This window comes from Lathamus discolor, chromosome 1 (assembly GCF_037157495.1).
Source record: "Lathamus discolor isolate bLatDis1 chromosome 1, bLatDis1.hap1, whole genome shotgun sequence".
In the NCBI taxonomy this organism is placed as follows: domain Eukaryota; kingdom Metazoa; phylum Chordata; class Aves; order Psittaciformes; family Psittacidae; genus Lathamus; species Lathamus discolor.
In genome coordinates this window covers 98,968,067-98,985,254 of record NC_088884.1, presented here as the reverse complement: position 1 = coordinate 98,985,254, position 17,188 = coordinate 98,968,067, and the positions used below count along the sequence as shown (strand labels likewise).

Below are 17,188 nucleotides of genomic sequence, written 5' to 3'. Positions count from 1 at the left end.
AGTGCCCTGGGGGACTGTGACCAGCTCACAGGTGATGCAGTCCCTTTGAAGCCGGTAAGGCTTGCGCTGGGAACTGGTGTAGTCCCGGCCACAGGGACCTGTGATGAGAACCGGTGATTAAGAAGCCCTCATCTGCTGCCCATCTATTTCCTTTAATGAATAGTTTTCAGCCAGAATTGTAGATGAAGCCTCATGGGTTTAAGAGGTATTTTCAGCTATATTAAAAGTGTTTGAAACATTATTTTAGAACTCAGCCATTTCAGTTCAAATGAGATCTTTGCATATGCGTCTTTCTCTCCTTTTCTTTTTTCTTTTTCCTTTTTTACTGGCTTAGAAAGTTTCTAACAATACTTTACATTCCAGGGTCAAATGTTGCTTATTTTGCATATGGTAATAATATTTCTTTAACACTTTTCTCTAACGTTGCGACTAAATGGGGAGGATTTGTTACTACATCACAAAAAACACTGATTCTGTGTCTAAATTTAGATTAAAAGCTGTAATTAATCTACATAATAACAGCTACATTTTTTTTCTGTGTACAGTCTCATGCTTGCTTATGAATTTTCTGTGTGTTTTCAATATTCTCTGTTCATTAAATTTGCAAAATATGAGCAGCACGTAAGTCTATTAGCAAGACAAAGAACCATAGAATGGTTTGGGTTGGAAGGGACCGTAAAGCTCATCCAGTTCCAACTCCCTGCCATGGGCAGGGTCACCTTCCACTAGACCAGGTTGCTCAAAGCCCCATCCAACCTGGCACTGATATAATTCCATATTTAATTATGCAGCCAACAGCTTCATTTACTTCCAGTGTCATTGATTTGTTGTCTTAGTTTTACCTTTGAGTATTCCATGTGGTTTTGCACACCTGTAGGTTGCATTTCTACTGAACATATTTGTGTGTTGTCAGGCTATGGGGTTAAAGTTTGGAAGGAGGAATTCAAGGTCCCTGCTGCAGTTAGCTGTGCTGGAGGTAGCTGGCCTGCTGTTTGCACTGGGAAGCTCTGCTTCTTGCCAGGGTTCACCTCCTGGTCACCAGCACTTCCCCCTTTGGTGTGTTGTGGGAGCAGTCACAAACAGTAAACAGCAGTCCTGCCTTTCTAAACCGTTCCAGTCTTAGCAGCCACCTGTTTTTATGGCATATTCTGTGCAAGCATCCTGATTTACCCAAAGAGAGCTTACCAGAGGCAGGATCCATGGTTTGAAGGGAGGATGGTTTAAAACAGGGTTATGGTGACAAATTCAGCATCTGTGTCCCTGTGCAGGGAGTCGGCAATGATGGCATCTGCTAGCTCTTGCTGAATTACCCTGCTAGCAGAGGGAAGGGTATCTCAGGCAGGCAGGGCTTTGTTGAACCCTGCCCCTGTTTCCAAGGGGAAGATATGAGGAGCTCCAGCTGTTCTGCTTATTCATCCTGCCTTTTCAGAGGAGTATTGGTGCTCTCCTGTCAGGGATGAGGCTGGGATTTAGATACTCTGCTCTTATCTTTCAAGAGCCTTTATTGAGTTGTTAAGCATACTTTCTCTGGTTTCCCCGTTTGTAAATGAAAATACATTTGTATCCATTCTAAGAACACCAGGCACAATAACTATTTTGTGTTTGCATTGTACTCTACGCTTGCTATGTCAGATGCTTTTTAAGACATACTTTCTTTTGGCACAGTTCCACTGAAGATAGCAGAGCAGCTTCATCTTTAGCCAGTGGGTGTATTTTGCCACAACTCTGAAAAGGTTGTGTCTTACTAATAAATTATCCCTATAGCATATTTTGCCATGAGTTAAGAGTGTATCCTAGCTGCAAGGCCTGCGTGAAGGAGTCCGGCCACCTTATACAGGCACGAAACCGTAAAGTATTGCAGTGCAAATTCTAGAACAGAGAGCTTACAAGTAGCATATGCCATTAACAGTATATATTGTTTAGTAACCAAGGGAGATTTCTAGAGAGGTCTTCAGTGCATTTGTACATTCAGTACAAATGATGAGCAGTGGCAATGCAGTACTATCCTGGTTAGGATAACAGTCTTGAAAATCTGTGCCTTGGGTTGGGGTCTGAGGAAACCTCTCACAGAACCACCCGTGTGCTGTAATTAAGTGTGAATAAGTAACACCGCGTTGGTTCATTAGCATTGGTTATTTCAGCAAATTGATGGGCTGACGCTGTGGGAACCAAGCCCAGGAAAAGTGCAGCTATCGTGCTGAATTTGAGTTTTGTGAGTTTTGTAGCTTTTTACTTCTTTTTCCTCTGCTGCAGTTCCTGCATAAAATCAGAGGAAGTCAATATGTTCTGAGCTCTTGCAGCCCTGGCAAGATCAGCATTGATTACAAAAACATGAACAGAAATTTCTTTGTCCCTAAACAGTAATAAAGAGAGGCCAAGGCTGCTTTTCACAGGGAAGATCACAGCCAGAAGCATCTTGAACTCTCCTGGTTTTAGCATCAAAAGAAATGAACCGAGAGCAGCTCTGCTGGAGGTTATTGTTGTTCACTTCGGAACCAAATAGAAAACTTTGGTATCTGTTACTTAAATACTGCAGCCAGTCATTAACATCAGCAGGCCTGTTTTCTTTACAGGTTACTTAATTATCCTACTGCATATTTGTGCTTCTGCAGTGAAAAGTGTTTTGTGACAATAAGGTTGTCTAAGAAAAAAAAATAGTTTGTGTACAAGAGTTTCCTTCTTTTCCAAATGGGAAAAGTGCTGTAGGGAAAAGGTGTCGCTCCTCTCTCTGTGGTTGCTGCATTTGCCTTTTAAGGAAACCTGATTTACAGTTAAATGTTTTGGAAGATGGGCAAAGGACCAAGGCGAGTGCTAACGGTGCCAAGGAGAAGCGGGAAATGAGGGAGAGGATAAGGAAATATCTCTCTGCTTTTAAACAGAGAAGGAAAACAAGTTGGAAATGTGGGCGGGGGGAAGGAGGGAAGATGAAAGCACCCACGTCATTGCAAAGCAAGGGCTCTAGAGTAAAACGAGAAAAAAGATTATATGGTGAAACCTCATGTTCTGATAACTTCAGAAGCTTGATATCCACAGAAAGAGGGCTACGTGCTGCTATGCTGCCTTTGCTTCTGATCTTTCCATGTGTTTTTCCTCATCTCAGGCTGGGTACCCTAGAAGGGAGTCAGCTCTGCCCGCCTAGTGTCTCTCAGAGTTAGCAGTGGGGGCAAAGAATGGTCACACTTCTGCCTTCCTTTCCCAGCAGGCAGCAATCCTATACCTCTCAAAGTGTGAGGGCAGAGTGGGGCTGCCAGTTTGGGGTACCAAGGAGCAGGCAGTGCCTGCAGGCCTTAGAAGTGGGTTGGCAAAGACTTCTACATCCCCCTCTGCAGCCTTCTCTCACCACAGGGTGAAATCCTGCTCAATATCTCATCCATCCCTTTCCCGTGGTGATCTTTCTGGGATGAACACAGAGAAGTGGTGGATGGGCCCATCTGCAGAACCCGGTGTGGTATTCAGCAGAGCTGGCATGCACAGCTCTGAGACACTAACCCACCCTCTTTCTTCCAAGTCAGACACACACCCTTCTGCCTCCGGTCAAGCCTTAAACTGGGGCTTTGAGAAGCAAGAGGCACCAACTGTCTTAGCCCCAGTCCTTTCTTGTTTGTCACTGGACGCAGAAACAAGGTATGGTTTCCTCACTCGCCTCGGAGAGGTACTTGTTGGCATAATCAGACATCTGACTTTGGCGCTATTGTTTCCCTGTCATGGCTTGACTTATCCTTCTTCTCTGCAGGGGATTTACAACTTTCAGTTCCCAGTGAATGCGTCTGTGGTTTGAGACCAAAGTTGCATCTGTCCCTCTGTTTCTCATAATGCAAACAGCAGCTGCTTGGAGAAGAGTTATAAGCATGGGGTGAACATTTCGTCCTGCCTCCCCAGAATCACTCTCCTGGCCTCCAGCATTTTGTTGTTCCTGGCTGTCTTTTGTACTTAGTGTCTCTATGATGTTTTGAACACCAAGATCCTGTCTTTTAGCCCCTTATTTTCTCATGTGAGGCCCTTCCTATTTTATTCAGAGATGCCTTTTTTGCTTTAGAGTCTTTGGTGAGGAACCTCACTGAATAACTTGAGACAATCTGATCTGTAGTTGTCCATATCTGTTATGAAACCTCATTAGAAATTGGTGTCCTTTCTAGTCCTCTGGCATTGAGACACTTTATATAAGAGATTATAGATGACAGTTCGTAGTCATTTCACCTATGATATATGATGCACCCACTGTATTACTATTACTTACTATATATGGCTCTTCTCTGTGCCAATTTTTTCTATAATCTCATTTACTGGTACTTCAATTTGAGACCAATGCCATAAATGCTCCATAAGGGAGAGTTCCTGCAGGGAACTGTCCTTTTACCCAGTTTGCTTCCTTACCAATAATGCTTCCCAGTTGGCCTACCTAAGAGTGTAGAGGGTTGTTTGCACAATATTACGCTGCTCGTTCTCTGAAATGGGTGAAGCACAGAAATCAGCTTTTCTAAAATACTGCTTTGGTTTCCAAAAGTCATTTTTTAGTTCACAAAAATGTAATTTAAGCCTATGTTTATTTTTGAAGGAGAAACACTATTAACAGCTGATATTCTGGTCAATTTGTAATTGCACTAAACAGAAAAACAGATTGACTGCTCTTTGAATGATGTTAAACAGTTAGAGCCCTTGTTGCAACCACAAAAATATTAGAACAATTTAGATGGTGTTAAAATTGAGTTGAAGTGCCATCTGCTTAACTTATGTACCATTTCCCATGTAATACCATTGTAAAGAAACCAAACGCAATTATCAAGTGATAGTATTTTCAAAGAGAACGAGGTGTGTAGCAAAAGGTGGTATCTTCTAATAGCCCAATTGGCCATTCATGGGTACAGTTTAGACCATCGGAACTACAGCACCATCACACTGATTCCTTTCTTCCTTTTCGTTCTCTTGAGTACTACTTTTATAGCTGAGCTGTTGTTCTGGAGAAAAAAAACAAACCAAACCAACCAACCAAACAAACAAACAAAAAAGGAGTATTCTTTAAAAAATGTCTCTGCTTTGCTCCAAACTTGCTTTAAAATATTGCATGTCACCTAGATCGTATGGTAAAATCCATTCACATGGACACAGGCAGGAGCAGGAGCTACAGCAGATAAACCATCACATGGCTGGCAGCACAGTAAGTCCTTGTGCAGAGCAAGCACTGCTGAGGTTGCAGGAGGCACCATGGCCGTGTTGGCTCACAGTGCATGGTGCTGGCTGGACCCACAGACCACAGACTGCAGAACTGGGCACAGGCAGGCTGTCAAGTTGTTTAGGTATGCATCTGGTTTGCTTTTTTCTAATAGCTGCTAGTTACTGAAGTTGATTCCTTAAAAGTGAAATTATTTCTTCAAGAAGGGAGGATTGCTTAGGTTCTTGCACCCTCCTGCAAGGTTTCTATTCCTGAGTTCCGAGCAGGACTGAACGCTGTTTTATCAGGACAGTTTCTAATCTCTAAAATAGTGTTTGAGTTTTCAGTTACAAAATCTGGAAAAGGAATTGTTGAGTACTTGATTTTGATATACAACATAAGAGAATTCCTTATTTATGTCTTGATAGGATATCTTGGAGAAAACTCTATCACTCCCAAATTGGAATTCTATTCAAATACTTCGATTAATTATTTCTCGGAGTGACTTCTGGCAGTTGCCAAGCATGAAGAATTAAATCTTCTCTTCTAAGCTCTGTCAGAAACATACCATTTTAGAGCCACCATCAAAAATTGACAAAGCATTAAAGCAGCAGCCCGCCACTGCTGGGCCTGACTGCTAATTAGGAGAGCAGAGGACCATGCTCAGTATCACTCCTGAGGCTCCCTGAGAAGACTCAAGAAATATCACAGGTTTGTCAGCACAGCCTGTGGCCAAGGTGGAGGATTGGCGTACATCTTCAGATGTAAAATCTGTTCATTTCTTCTACAGAAGCCACTGTTACAGAACTGAAGTCTTTCTTTTCCTCTGTCACCAGTGAAAAGATTGTTATGCTGGAAAAAGGCATCAATTTTGCATAAAAGTATCCAAGCTGAAAAGTATGTCCATAGCCAGGTACTGTGTGGAGGATGAAGGTTTCGAGAGAGTATTCCAGGTCTTTTTTCTGAAGTGCAGATCTTGCCACTGAAAACACTCTGACTTCATCACTGCTTTACAGCTCCGTCACCCACTGCCATGTGTAGGTCTGGGAAGGCAGCTGGTGCTTGCTGCAGACTCAGTATCCATCACCCTTTGCTCCACAGATCATAGAACCATAGAATGGTTTGGGTTGGAAGGGACATTAGAGATCACCAGGTTCCAACCCCCTGCCATGGGCAGGAACACCATCCACTAGACCACATTGCTCCAAGCCCCGTCCAACCTGACCTTGAACACTGCCAGGGATGGCGCAGCCACAGCTTCTCTGGGCAACCTGTGCCAGGGCCTCACCTTACTCATACTGAAGAACTTCTTCCTAATACCTAACCTAATTTAATGCTGCCATATGGCACAGAGGTCAGAAACGGAAAAGCTGCCTGAAGACTGGCAGCACAATTTCTCTCCCCAGAAATATTTGATTAGGCAAATACACTTCAGCAAGTTAAAGTGACTTAAATCACTCAAATGCCTGTAGGTTCTACCTTACTTGATTTGTTATTGGCTCATAAGGAGAGAGCATTGGTATGTTAAATGTATCCCAAGCCAATAAAGAAAAAAAAAAAAATCCATTCACTACAGCCTGAATGACTTTGATTTATGAATCTCTGATTCATCCTGACAGCTACTGAAAAATTCTTGTAAAACTGCATTAATCTTGGCCAGAAAAAGAGAAGAAATGCATTAGGTAACAAGTGCCACACAATACACTTACTATTGTGGGTATACTTAATGAAAGGCATCATTACTGTTTAACTCACCAGAGAAGCAACAGTAGGTATTGCCACATACTTTCTCATTTCTTAAGTCTGTTAAACAAATGTGTACCTGGGCATAGAAACACATCTCTAACACTGATGTCTCATTACCTTATTTCCCTTCTTTAATGTGTATAGTTTTCATGTTTCATATATTTTCAAGCATTCAGAGCTTCTGTGTCATGAGATACTGAAACTGAGTAATACAAACATTTTGTTGTATTAAAGAGGAAATTGCTTTCATTATTATTATTTTATTCTCAATATGGAGCATATTTGAGATCAAAAACTTAGCTTAATGACTTGATTGATCAAATATCATTCTCTATAGTGCCTTGAAGAAATTATCATAAATTCAATAAAATGTAAGAAAAAAAAATCCAAACTTGATTATTATTTGCTGCAGATTTGGTTATTTTTTTTTTCCAAGAATGCTTCATTACAAATAGCAATGTTTTCCAAGAAAGTAACTAGATACTCTGAAATTTGAATATATTAAGGGTTTGAATAAATAAAAGCAGCTGCTTTCCTCTTGCAATAGCTGCTTTCCAGCTCTGAATGCAGTTTTGCTTAGCATATATCCATGGCAATTTACTTAATATCTTGTGGTTTTTTAAACTATCTTAAAGGCCCTAGGCCCAAGGTGACAGCAGGCCATCCTAGCAGAGAGATGTAAAGAGGAGAGAGCAGAAGAGGGAGTTGTATGGCTGCGCTCCTGTTCAAAACCAGTTATATTTCCACCGTGAATCAAAGCCAGAAAGCTGTGCTGTAGCTTAATCAGAAAGGGCAGGTGATGAAAAAAAGGAACGAGGTTAAATTCGTTCAGGAGATCACTTTTTTTTTCCCCTCCCTCTTTTTCATTACTTTTCCATTAAAGAAAGATAGGACATTTACTGTGGGTGCGTGCTTTGTTACTACAAAAATATTAATTTCATAACTGAACAATGGAATGTGTTTCTGTGTTTGCAACGTGTCATACGTATCTGGCCTGAGCCCTTTATTTACAGCTCTCCAAAAGCATACTAAGCTGTACTGAGTTGAATTAAACATAATTAAACAAACTGTTAAGATTTTTAAAGACATTTAAGATTTAAGATAATTGGAGAGTTAAAATACTTTACCTATATTTTCAACTGAAAATGTTTCTGTCTGTATCTCCCATTTTCATAGGCTTTCAGGTAATATTATTCATATACATACCTGAAATTGTACATCCCACATTGTACCGATGATGTTCACTTGTCACTGGACAAGTGAATAGGTCAAAACTGTGGGAGGAGTTGATGAAATTAATGTCAGTGTTTTCAGCTGTGAGATTTTTCACTAAAGGTTCTCTTTAGCTGTGTGTGAGGTGGTTGCTTTGGTTTTCTTGTAGAGTGATGTTATAGTATTTATTTTCTTAAAAGAAAGCAAAGAGAACAAAGGCAGGCATGTGGACAGCTAAGCACTGCTCCAGAGAATTTGTCTTATTGACTGCAGGAAAATTACTGGCATGGCACCAGTGCCCTACTCAGCCACTTTGGGACATGGCAAATTTTCCCTACGCTGTTAGGGTAATGCTTGCATTAGCCTTTTGTAATAAGCAGGTGCCAGAAGAGTTGCAAAGGTAGATTTCTGTTAGCTGCTGAAGGTGGGCTCTTGCTAGACAAATAAAGCGAAATAGCTAAAAATTATTAATGCTTTATAGAGGAGTATGAGCAGAAAGTTTAAGTTTCCTATCTTGGATACCTAAAATTCTTGACTCAGCCAAGCTATTGATTTCCTCCTGTTCGCTGACTGGCCTGTTCATGATCAGGCAAGTGTAATAATGGAAAGTCTCATGCGAGGAAGAGTGGTGGTGGTTCCACTTTTATTCCAAAACTTGAGAGAGGGGAATTCAGTTCCCAACTTTGCAGCAGATTTGGTGTGCGAGTAACAACAGTCTGCCACAGCAATTTCAGTACCTCAAATTGATCCAGGCACCCTGCAGAATTTGATAAAGTTTCCACTACAGTTAGCATTTTCCAGTGAACACCACCCACCTGTCTGCTTTAGTATATCTGAAATCCTGCTAGACACCTCCTGGACTTTAGCATCCCTTTGAAAATCCGATTCATGCCCCCCCACCAGGGATTTTTCAGTGGGGAAATGTCTGAGCTGGAGCATGAGGACCAGTTCATAGTGCTGCCCCAGTGAAGCTCAGGTTGGATATCAGCTTGGAGGGGGATGCTGCTGGAAACACAAATCACCCTCTCACATCTCCATTCACAGCCAAGCGATCCCTTCCCGCCTCCATGAATGTTCGAAGGCGGGCAGCACTTTGTCCTGACACAGTCAAAATACAGGTAGTTGTGGGGTTAGCAGTGTGCTGGCTCATTTCCTGGGATTTCAGCTGATTTTCATTCTGAAACCCCACCTCAGCATTGTCTCTGACTTCAGACACCCCCAGTTTCTACCTTTCTTTCTAAATGCCAGTTTGTGATCATTTCGTATGCTGTTGCTTCTAGCATGTTTCTACAGAAAATACATTGTGTTTGTCCTTAGCTGCTTAATACAATTCAGGATCTGACTACTGCAAAACAGAGCTTAGTTGTAAAAATTGTCTACATACTTGCCTTGAGAAGTAGAAAGAATATCCCTAATAGTAAGCCGTAAAGTGATAGTTTAAAGGCTGTGAGGAGCATCTGGTGGCACAAGGCGGCGGGTGAGCTGGGAACATGTCAAGCTGCTCGTGTCTCTGCAGTCATCTCCCATTGCCAGCCCTGGGCGAGGGCAGCGATGCTTTGGGATGTTCAGGTTGTGAAACCACATGGAGATCTGTGATTGAAAATATTTCTGATCTGAATGCAGAGGTGCTTCTCTGGCAGACTCGTGACCCTGCAAAATGGGCTATGATAAATGTACATGGAGTGCTGAATGGAAGTGTACTGGCTGCAGCACCTCTCCCTTTCTGCAGTGCTTACAACAATAAGATAAGCCTCAGTAGCGCTGGAAATCTGTGTTTGTGTCAACCCATGAAACACGTTTTGTATATCTCACTGAGATTAGTTCATAGAAGCACCCTATGTAACTGATTCTAGTTGAAACCTTCACCAGATACATCTGACTTACCTCTTAGAGAGCAGGAGGGAAGAACAGGAAAAAGGGGAGTTTTTTTGTTACTGTTTTGCCTTTTGGTAATCACTTGTTTTACTTAAGATTTCTTTTTTGTCTCTTCTCTTTGATAGGCCTAGAAGATGTTGTAGCAATAATGATTCCTGAACCCAAAGGAAAAGAGATAGTTAGCCTCCTGGAGAGGAACATTACTGTGATGATGTACATAACCATTGGGACACGCAATTTGCAGAAGTACGTTAGCCGGACCTCTGTGGTGTTCGTCTCCATCTCCTTCATTGTGCTGATGATCATCTCGCTGGCATGGCTGGTCTTCTATTACATCCAGCGATTCCGCTACGCAAATGCCAGAGACAGAAATCAGGTGAGCAGTGCTGAATGGCTGTTTGTGTTTCAAAAAAATCACCATGAGATCAGTTTACAACGTAAAAGTTGAGGAAATTGTGAATGTGTGGTAAAAAACCCAAACCAAAACAAAAAGCAAGGAAGTAAAGAGAATGGGGATATAAAAATGCCTGTGTTTGGGAATAGCCAAGACTTCTGTCAATATGGGTGAGATTCAGGAAAAAAATAAATGAATAAATATAGTGTGTATATATTATGGGGATTTTCTCTCATGCAGAACACACAAGAAATAGACAGAAATTTGATGTTTACTAGTGAAAAGATTGCCTTTATGCCCACGTGACATAGAATATATATAGCTAATGACCATTGAGATCAAAATGATGGCTAAAATGTAGTGAGGTATGTAAATGTCTATGTGTGAAACAAGGGTTCACAATAGAAGAAGAAATTAAAAAGGAATAAAGAGTGTTTTCATTTTAATACTTCAGAAAAGTCTTGGGCTTGAAAAGCAACATGTCCCTGTTCTGACAATGATATGTAAATGCTGTAGTGATAGCCACCAATATTATTAAACCATTGTTTTTTGTTTTGGCATCTTGTCCAAACCCCTTGAAAAAGATACAAAACCTATAGAGCTGGAGAGAAGTCAACAGCACTGGGAATGAGCCCAAGGTCCTGAGGCACTCTGCATTTATAAGGCATTGTGCATCTTCATGGTAGTTCAGCAATGAATAATGATAGCAATGATAATAATAAATTTAATCTTTTCTTGTCTGGATGCAACTATCTCGGCATCAGCAGACCTGTGAAGCTGAGGCTTCTACATTTCATTCTAATGATGCAGTATAAAATGCTTTCAGTGTATGAAATCTGAGGAGATAGCCATTTTACTGCAGGGAAAAAATGCACTGTAATTCCGAGATGTTTCTGGACCCTTAATAAATTACTGTCAGGGTAGGGGGACAGTGGCCTTGCTTGCTCTGCAGAAAAAGTAAAACTGAGAGTGTTAATAATCATCTTGTAAAGTATTGTGACACACTCCGCAATATATGCTTAACCTATAGGGATCCCTCCCTCTCCCCTACTGAAACTCAGGCATTCTCTGAGATAGAGATCAGCTGCTCTGTATTTACAAACAGAAAGAATATATTTTCCTTTAAATATACAGCATGAAATTTTGGATAGCACGAATGAGACTATCCCAGCTGGAATTTGAACATCACTGGCAGCAGATTCACTGTGACTGTGACGGCTGTGATAATTTTTAGATGCTTTGGCTGCAAAAGCACGTGTGCCTAATTTATGTATGTGAGTACCGTAAGTGTGCTTTCAATCAAGTAATTATACAGGCAGATTAGCAGTGTAAATAGACATACATAAACATGAAACCCAGCAAAATAAGTAGCTCATTCAGGTAATATGCTATAGTTTGGAACTGATGCGTTTATATGTTCAAGCAGCTTTCCTTTTCAGTATTTTCTCTCCAAAGTCTGAATGAGATTAACATGTGCACAAGCAGTTGTCCTCTGCATGGGTTTTAATAACTATTATTATACTAGTTCTATTCTTCAGAAGAATTACAAAGCATGCCTCCTAAGCAATTATTTTTTTATTTTTTTTTTTTGCCAAAGCTGTAATAGTGATATGGGGCAAGCTAGAATTTCTCCATATATTTTCTCCATCCAGTTTTGCCTGACATCTCTTATCTCTTTATTAGCTCTTTTTGTATGAAAAGCGGTAGCAATACACAGACAAAGCTCAACCCTTTGTGTTAATGAGTTGCTATGGGTTTTTTTTTATTTTAGTCATAGCTATGGAATATAATAGTGTAGGTAGTTCAGAAGAGCTTATCTTCCTTTTGCCTTTTCCATGAGGGTTTCTCTGTTTCACTTTAAGTTCTGCTTGTTTGTTTTAACGCACTTTCTTGTAGCAAAAGGGTGGGATCACAAAGTTCTATGTTAATATCTTGTATATTCAGGTATATACAAGACAAACTGTGTTATTTTGCTGGAGCAGGATTCTTTTGTCACTCTGCTCAAAAGTTATTGCCATTCTAACTTGCATGTGTCTGTATGAAGGTGTTGTGCTTACTTGTGGGAAAAGCCTTGCATGTGTTACAAGCACCTTCATTACTAGCCACCTTTAGGAAAGATGTTTCCATGTTTCCTTCTATTTGTATTTGATGTACTCAGGCTAAACCAAAGGCTGAAATGTTTGGATAAACAGAGCATCAGATGGAGGGGGAGCCAGCACAATTCAGAGGAAATTGTGCTATCAGTTCCTATCCTGCAATGTGATAATATCTAACTCAGCAGACTGACTGCCCTGTTCTGAAAGTGCAAAAAACTGTGACTCATTTATCAGACTCTACTTAAAATTAAAAAAGAAAAAAAAAAAAAAAGCAGCTTAAATTCATTTTGACATCCAAGTGATATAAAAGGATTGTGAGGGCCCATGTTTTCTGTGTTTACCTGTATCGGCCTCTTAGTTAACCTCCATCTTACATGCTCTTCCTATGTTTGGCTGATACTGGAGTTACCTCCAGGAGTATTTCATCCTCCTCTAGATTGGTATTCTGGGCAATGTGCTGAGGGAATGGGACAGTGTGGCTGACTGCAAAATATGGGTGGCAGAAAAAGTCGTTATCTCCAAGGAGGGCTGTTGCACCGTTACGTGAAGGCAAGATTTCTGAATATCTTTCTTCAGTCACTCCAAGTCTCCCGAAGTCATCTTCTACTTTGCCTCTTCCAAGCTTATCCATTGCAACGATGTCTTCGTTTGATGGACAGTGTCATGTGTTTTATCAAGCTTCATAACCACCTTTGCCTTCTTATCCTTTTTTAAATGGTGATCCTTATTTCCAGGTCCACATCCTTTCTTGCACATAGCATAAGTTGCTCATCAAGCCATAAACTCAAAAGGAACTGATTTAATTATCCATCAAGAAAGCAATGAGTCCAGCAACTGAGAGCTAGAAAGACCGAAGAATCACCTGGAATCATTTCCTGTGACTCCCCAGTGAGATGAAACCTGGACATACAGCATGTATATCTTCAGCCAGTGCTCTTCCTCACTGTGTCTGCAAAATCCAGGTTCATATGCCAGAAGGAAGACACAGCTCACTCCAGTTAGGTGCCTGATTTTGAGCTCAGGATGTCAAAGGATTCTCACTGAATGCCCTGGCCCATTCATTCCAGCTTGGCTGGGAATTAATGCAGTGGAGACCAAAACTGTCTTCCATTGTAGGCTTGTGCACCTACAGCCAAGGTATCAGCTACAAATAGGGTTAAATTTCAGTTTTTTAAGGGTATCTCTACCACAGACAAATCTACAGTACATGTGGAAGTAGAAGATATGTAGCAGTGTTCACAAGGATGAAAATCTAAGTTGTCCACTTTTTTGCCACCTAAGAAGATGTCCAAGATGTAGGTGGTTATCCTGATAATATGCCCTTTTCATCTAAAGAGGCTAAATTTGTGTAAGGAAAGCATAGGCAATATGGTTCCTTAGGGGCTTGTTCCTGGAGCCTTCCTGAAGATGAGAGGGTTTCTCTGCGGAAAGACTGTAAGAATTGTTTGCATCAAGAGACACCAGGTTGCATCGCTAATTGGAAGCAGTTTGGAATTACATGACAAGCTAAGTCCTGGAGATAATTCAGAAAAATGTCACTTGCTGTCTCAGCCGTGTAACAGCCAGGACAGAGGCTGTGAGAAAAAAGCCAAACAAACAACAAAACAGTCCTGTCAGTGTGTCAGATTTCGTATTTCACCAGTGATAGCAGAGCACTAGAGTTCTTTTTGTCGTCTGTGAAACGGGAAATGGAAAGATGGTGAAGGGATGATGTTTAAGTGCCAGACCTGTTGGCCATATTTACTCCATGTCGTTTCTTCCCACTGGTTTCTTGTTAAGAAGTTTTCCATAAAGTTGTTTTGAAACCAGGTGGGCTCTGTGAGTTTTGCAGGGTAGTGAAAGCCGAAGCAGGCAGTGATTGCACCAGGGCCGAGGAGAGTACTGTGTGTCCTGGGTTAATACCCGGTGAAGGGCCTACTTTAGTATGTGACTGGCAGCATGTGGAGGGACAAGTAATTATCTGAGAAGGAAGACTGCTGGCTGTGGCTTTGAATAGCGGGTTTGTGTCACTGAATAGAGACATATCTTTGCAGCAGTCTGGGGAAGATGCTTCCTGTGGTGGAGTCCATAAACTTTATCTCTGGTACAGGACGTGTGTCTGATGCCTCATCCCGATGGTACACTTTGTTCAGTGCAAGGCACAAGACAGTCTTCTCCCTGCAAAGATGATATTTTAGTAAGGCCATTAAGAGAGAAGCAGTTACCATAATTTCTCTTCCATAGCATCTGTGGCCATTTACTTCTTCAGAAACAGACCAGTGATACTTTCCATGCTACTGGCCTTTCTTTTCAACCATCTCCAAAGGACCACTGCATCTGATATGCGTAACTCCTTCCAGTCCAGTACTGAATATTGCAGCCCTGCTAATGAGATTGACTGAGCCTTACTTTAAACCCTTAAATTATTGTAGCACCTCTTATCTTTCAGACGAAATCATTGGTTAATGATAGCATGCCTTTCATTCAAATGGAAGAATCTTTTGAAAGTATGACTTTACTCCAAGATATTCCTGTTCTTTAAAAAACTAAATTATTCTCATTTACATCTAAGTCATGAACTTGTCTATGTATGATAGATAAGAAAAAGCAAACATGAATACAACCAGATCAAAGATGTGCATGAGTCTTTAATCCTGTCCTTTCCCCTTGAAGAATGTGTTAAAAAAAAAAAGAACTGAGACATTTCATTAGTTTAAGTAATAATAATGATAAAAAGGAATCACAAGCAATTCCTGAAGCAGGACATAATGGCTCTTAGTCTTACTGCATGTTATCAGTCTCTCTTTGATTTATATTAAAGAAACAAATAGCTGGCAAGAAATGTTTCCAAGTTCTCGTCTGATCCCTCTATTTAAGGGAGACTGTGAGAAAAATGTATCACATAAAAAGATGTTGTATAACTACAAGATATACCCTCACATGTAATAATTAGTTACGCTGGAAAGCTCAGGTGTAAATCTCGTATGACAGCCAAGATCATTTTCACCTCTTTAACCAGATCTAAGATTGCTCTCTGCTTTCAGTATTGCATGCGTTTTGTCAGTCTTCCATGTCTTTCTGATCCAATAAGCTTACTCGCTAAATTTAATTCAGTGATTTTAATTGAATCTGAAGAACAAAGTGGTAGTTTATTAATTGCATCTGTATGGTGATTAGCTCTCAATTTACAAACTATTTCCAACTTCCTTCCATTTTTGGCTTTATGCTCTTAGGCTTCCCCTCCAGCTGGAAACCCTTGCTGCTGACAGGCCCCTCTGAACTCCAGCACAGGCAGTATTCCCAGCCCGAAAAGTTAAAATGTCTCCTGAGTTACCAAAGCTCCAAGTCTCTCTCCCATCTAACAACACATGGCTGGAAACATGTATAGGAGAGGGGAAGTGAAGAGAAGAATTCAGGTCATTTCTTGGTGGCAAATTGGGATGGACTGTATCATGAACAGTTATAAAACTGTCAAGAAGGCATTGGAGTAAGTGTTGCTGCATGAAACTGTACAAGAAAGGCATGAAGAAACTGGAGAGGGACCAGAGGATGGTCTGGGGACAGGAGCACATGACATCAGAGGAGAGGCTGAGGTAGCTCAGCTGGCTAAGCCAAGAGAGGAGCAGAAGAGGAGGAAGGGTTCTGCTTGCAGCCTGCAGCTGCATAATGGGTGGTTGGAGAGGAGGCACTCAGACTTTTCTTGGAGGTGCACATAGAACAAGCAAGGGTAATGGTCACAAATTACAACAAGGGAAATTCCGTTTTGTATGTTAAAAACCTCAAAAAACTGTGAGAGTGGTTAAGCACTGGAACAAATTATCCACAGAGGTTGTGAAATCTCCCTTCCTGGGCATAGTCAAAAGTTGACTGAACACAGCTCTGACTTTGAAGTCAGCCCAGCCTTGAGCAGGCAGTGGGAGTACATGACCTCTCGAAGACCTTTCCAGCCTGTGAGACTGTCTTCAGATTACCTCGCTGTTTGGTTAGCGCAAGTGAGCAGCCAAGTCTTTGGAGCACTGATGCATGTGCAAGCTCAACTACACAGCGTGTAGAGGTAGCTTAGCCGTGATTGTATGAACTGCCCCACAGTGTTCTTAAGACTCTTGGAAGAGGCATGCATCTCCATCTTCAACATTTGAGAGCAGGGTGTTTTGTGTCAGGCTGTGATTACATACTTTAATCCTGAGTGGCTGTGACCCTGCCAGCACAGTAACAGTATTCTGGAAATATGGGGGAACAGTCAGAAATACCACATGGTAAGCAATTCATGGTCTGCTGGAGGGAAAAAATAGAAAGGCAAAGAACAAGCAAACGGTTATGATGTTACTGCAGGACTGTGCAGTGCTTTACCTGTAAGAAACTGCAAATGCTTTTGCCTCTTTTCTATAGCATGGAAGCTATAAAGCTCCTATAAAGTAGGCAGCTGTATTGCAGGAGGAGAGAACAGCAGAGAACGGAGTTTGTGGTTAATAAATTAACAGCTTACTGAAAGAACTGGAACTGAAACAACTTACAAATAAAGACCTGAATCTTAAGTTCAGTGTTCACTCTATCTAGTACCCCAGGTGTTCATTTAACAATGTATTTTTTACAAGTGTCATTAGAATAAGAGAGGGAAAAAGTGGGGTACACAAATAGTGGACTTGTTACATACATTGCTATTCAGTGGGAGAGTGAGTAGCATCATGATGGGCTCACGTGCAGTCTCCACTGGAACTCCATTAAGACTAGCTTTGC

At 41.2% G+C, this 17,188-nt stretch overlaps 1 protein-coding gene across 1 annotated transcript in view; it reads left to right on the top strand.

The window, feature by feature from the left end:
- The window catches only part of RNF150 (ring finger protein 150), a 125,558-nt gene that overhangs the window by 59,880 nt on the left and 48,490 nt on the right, over positions 1 to 17,188 (top strand). The window contains exon 2 of the mRNA XM_065687677.1: positions 10,108 to 10,358. Coding sequence (XP_065543749.1) covers positions 10,108 to 10,358 — 251 coding nt within the window. The remainder of the gene's footprint in view (positions 1 to 10,107; positions 10,359 to 17,188) is intronic.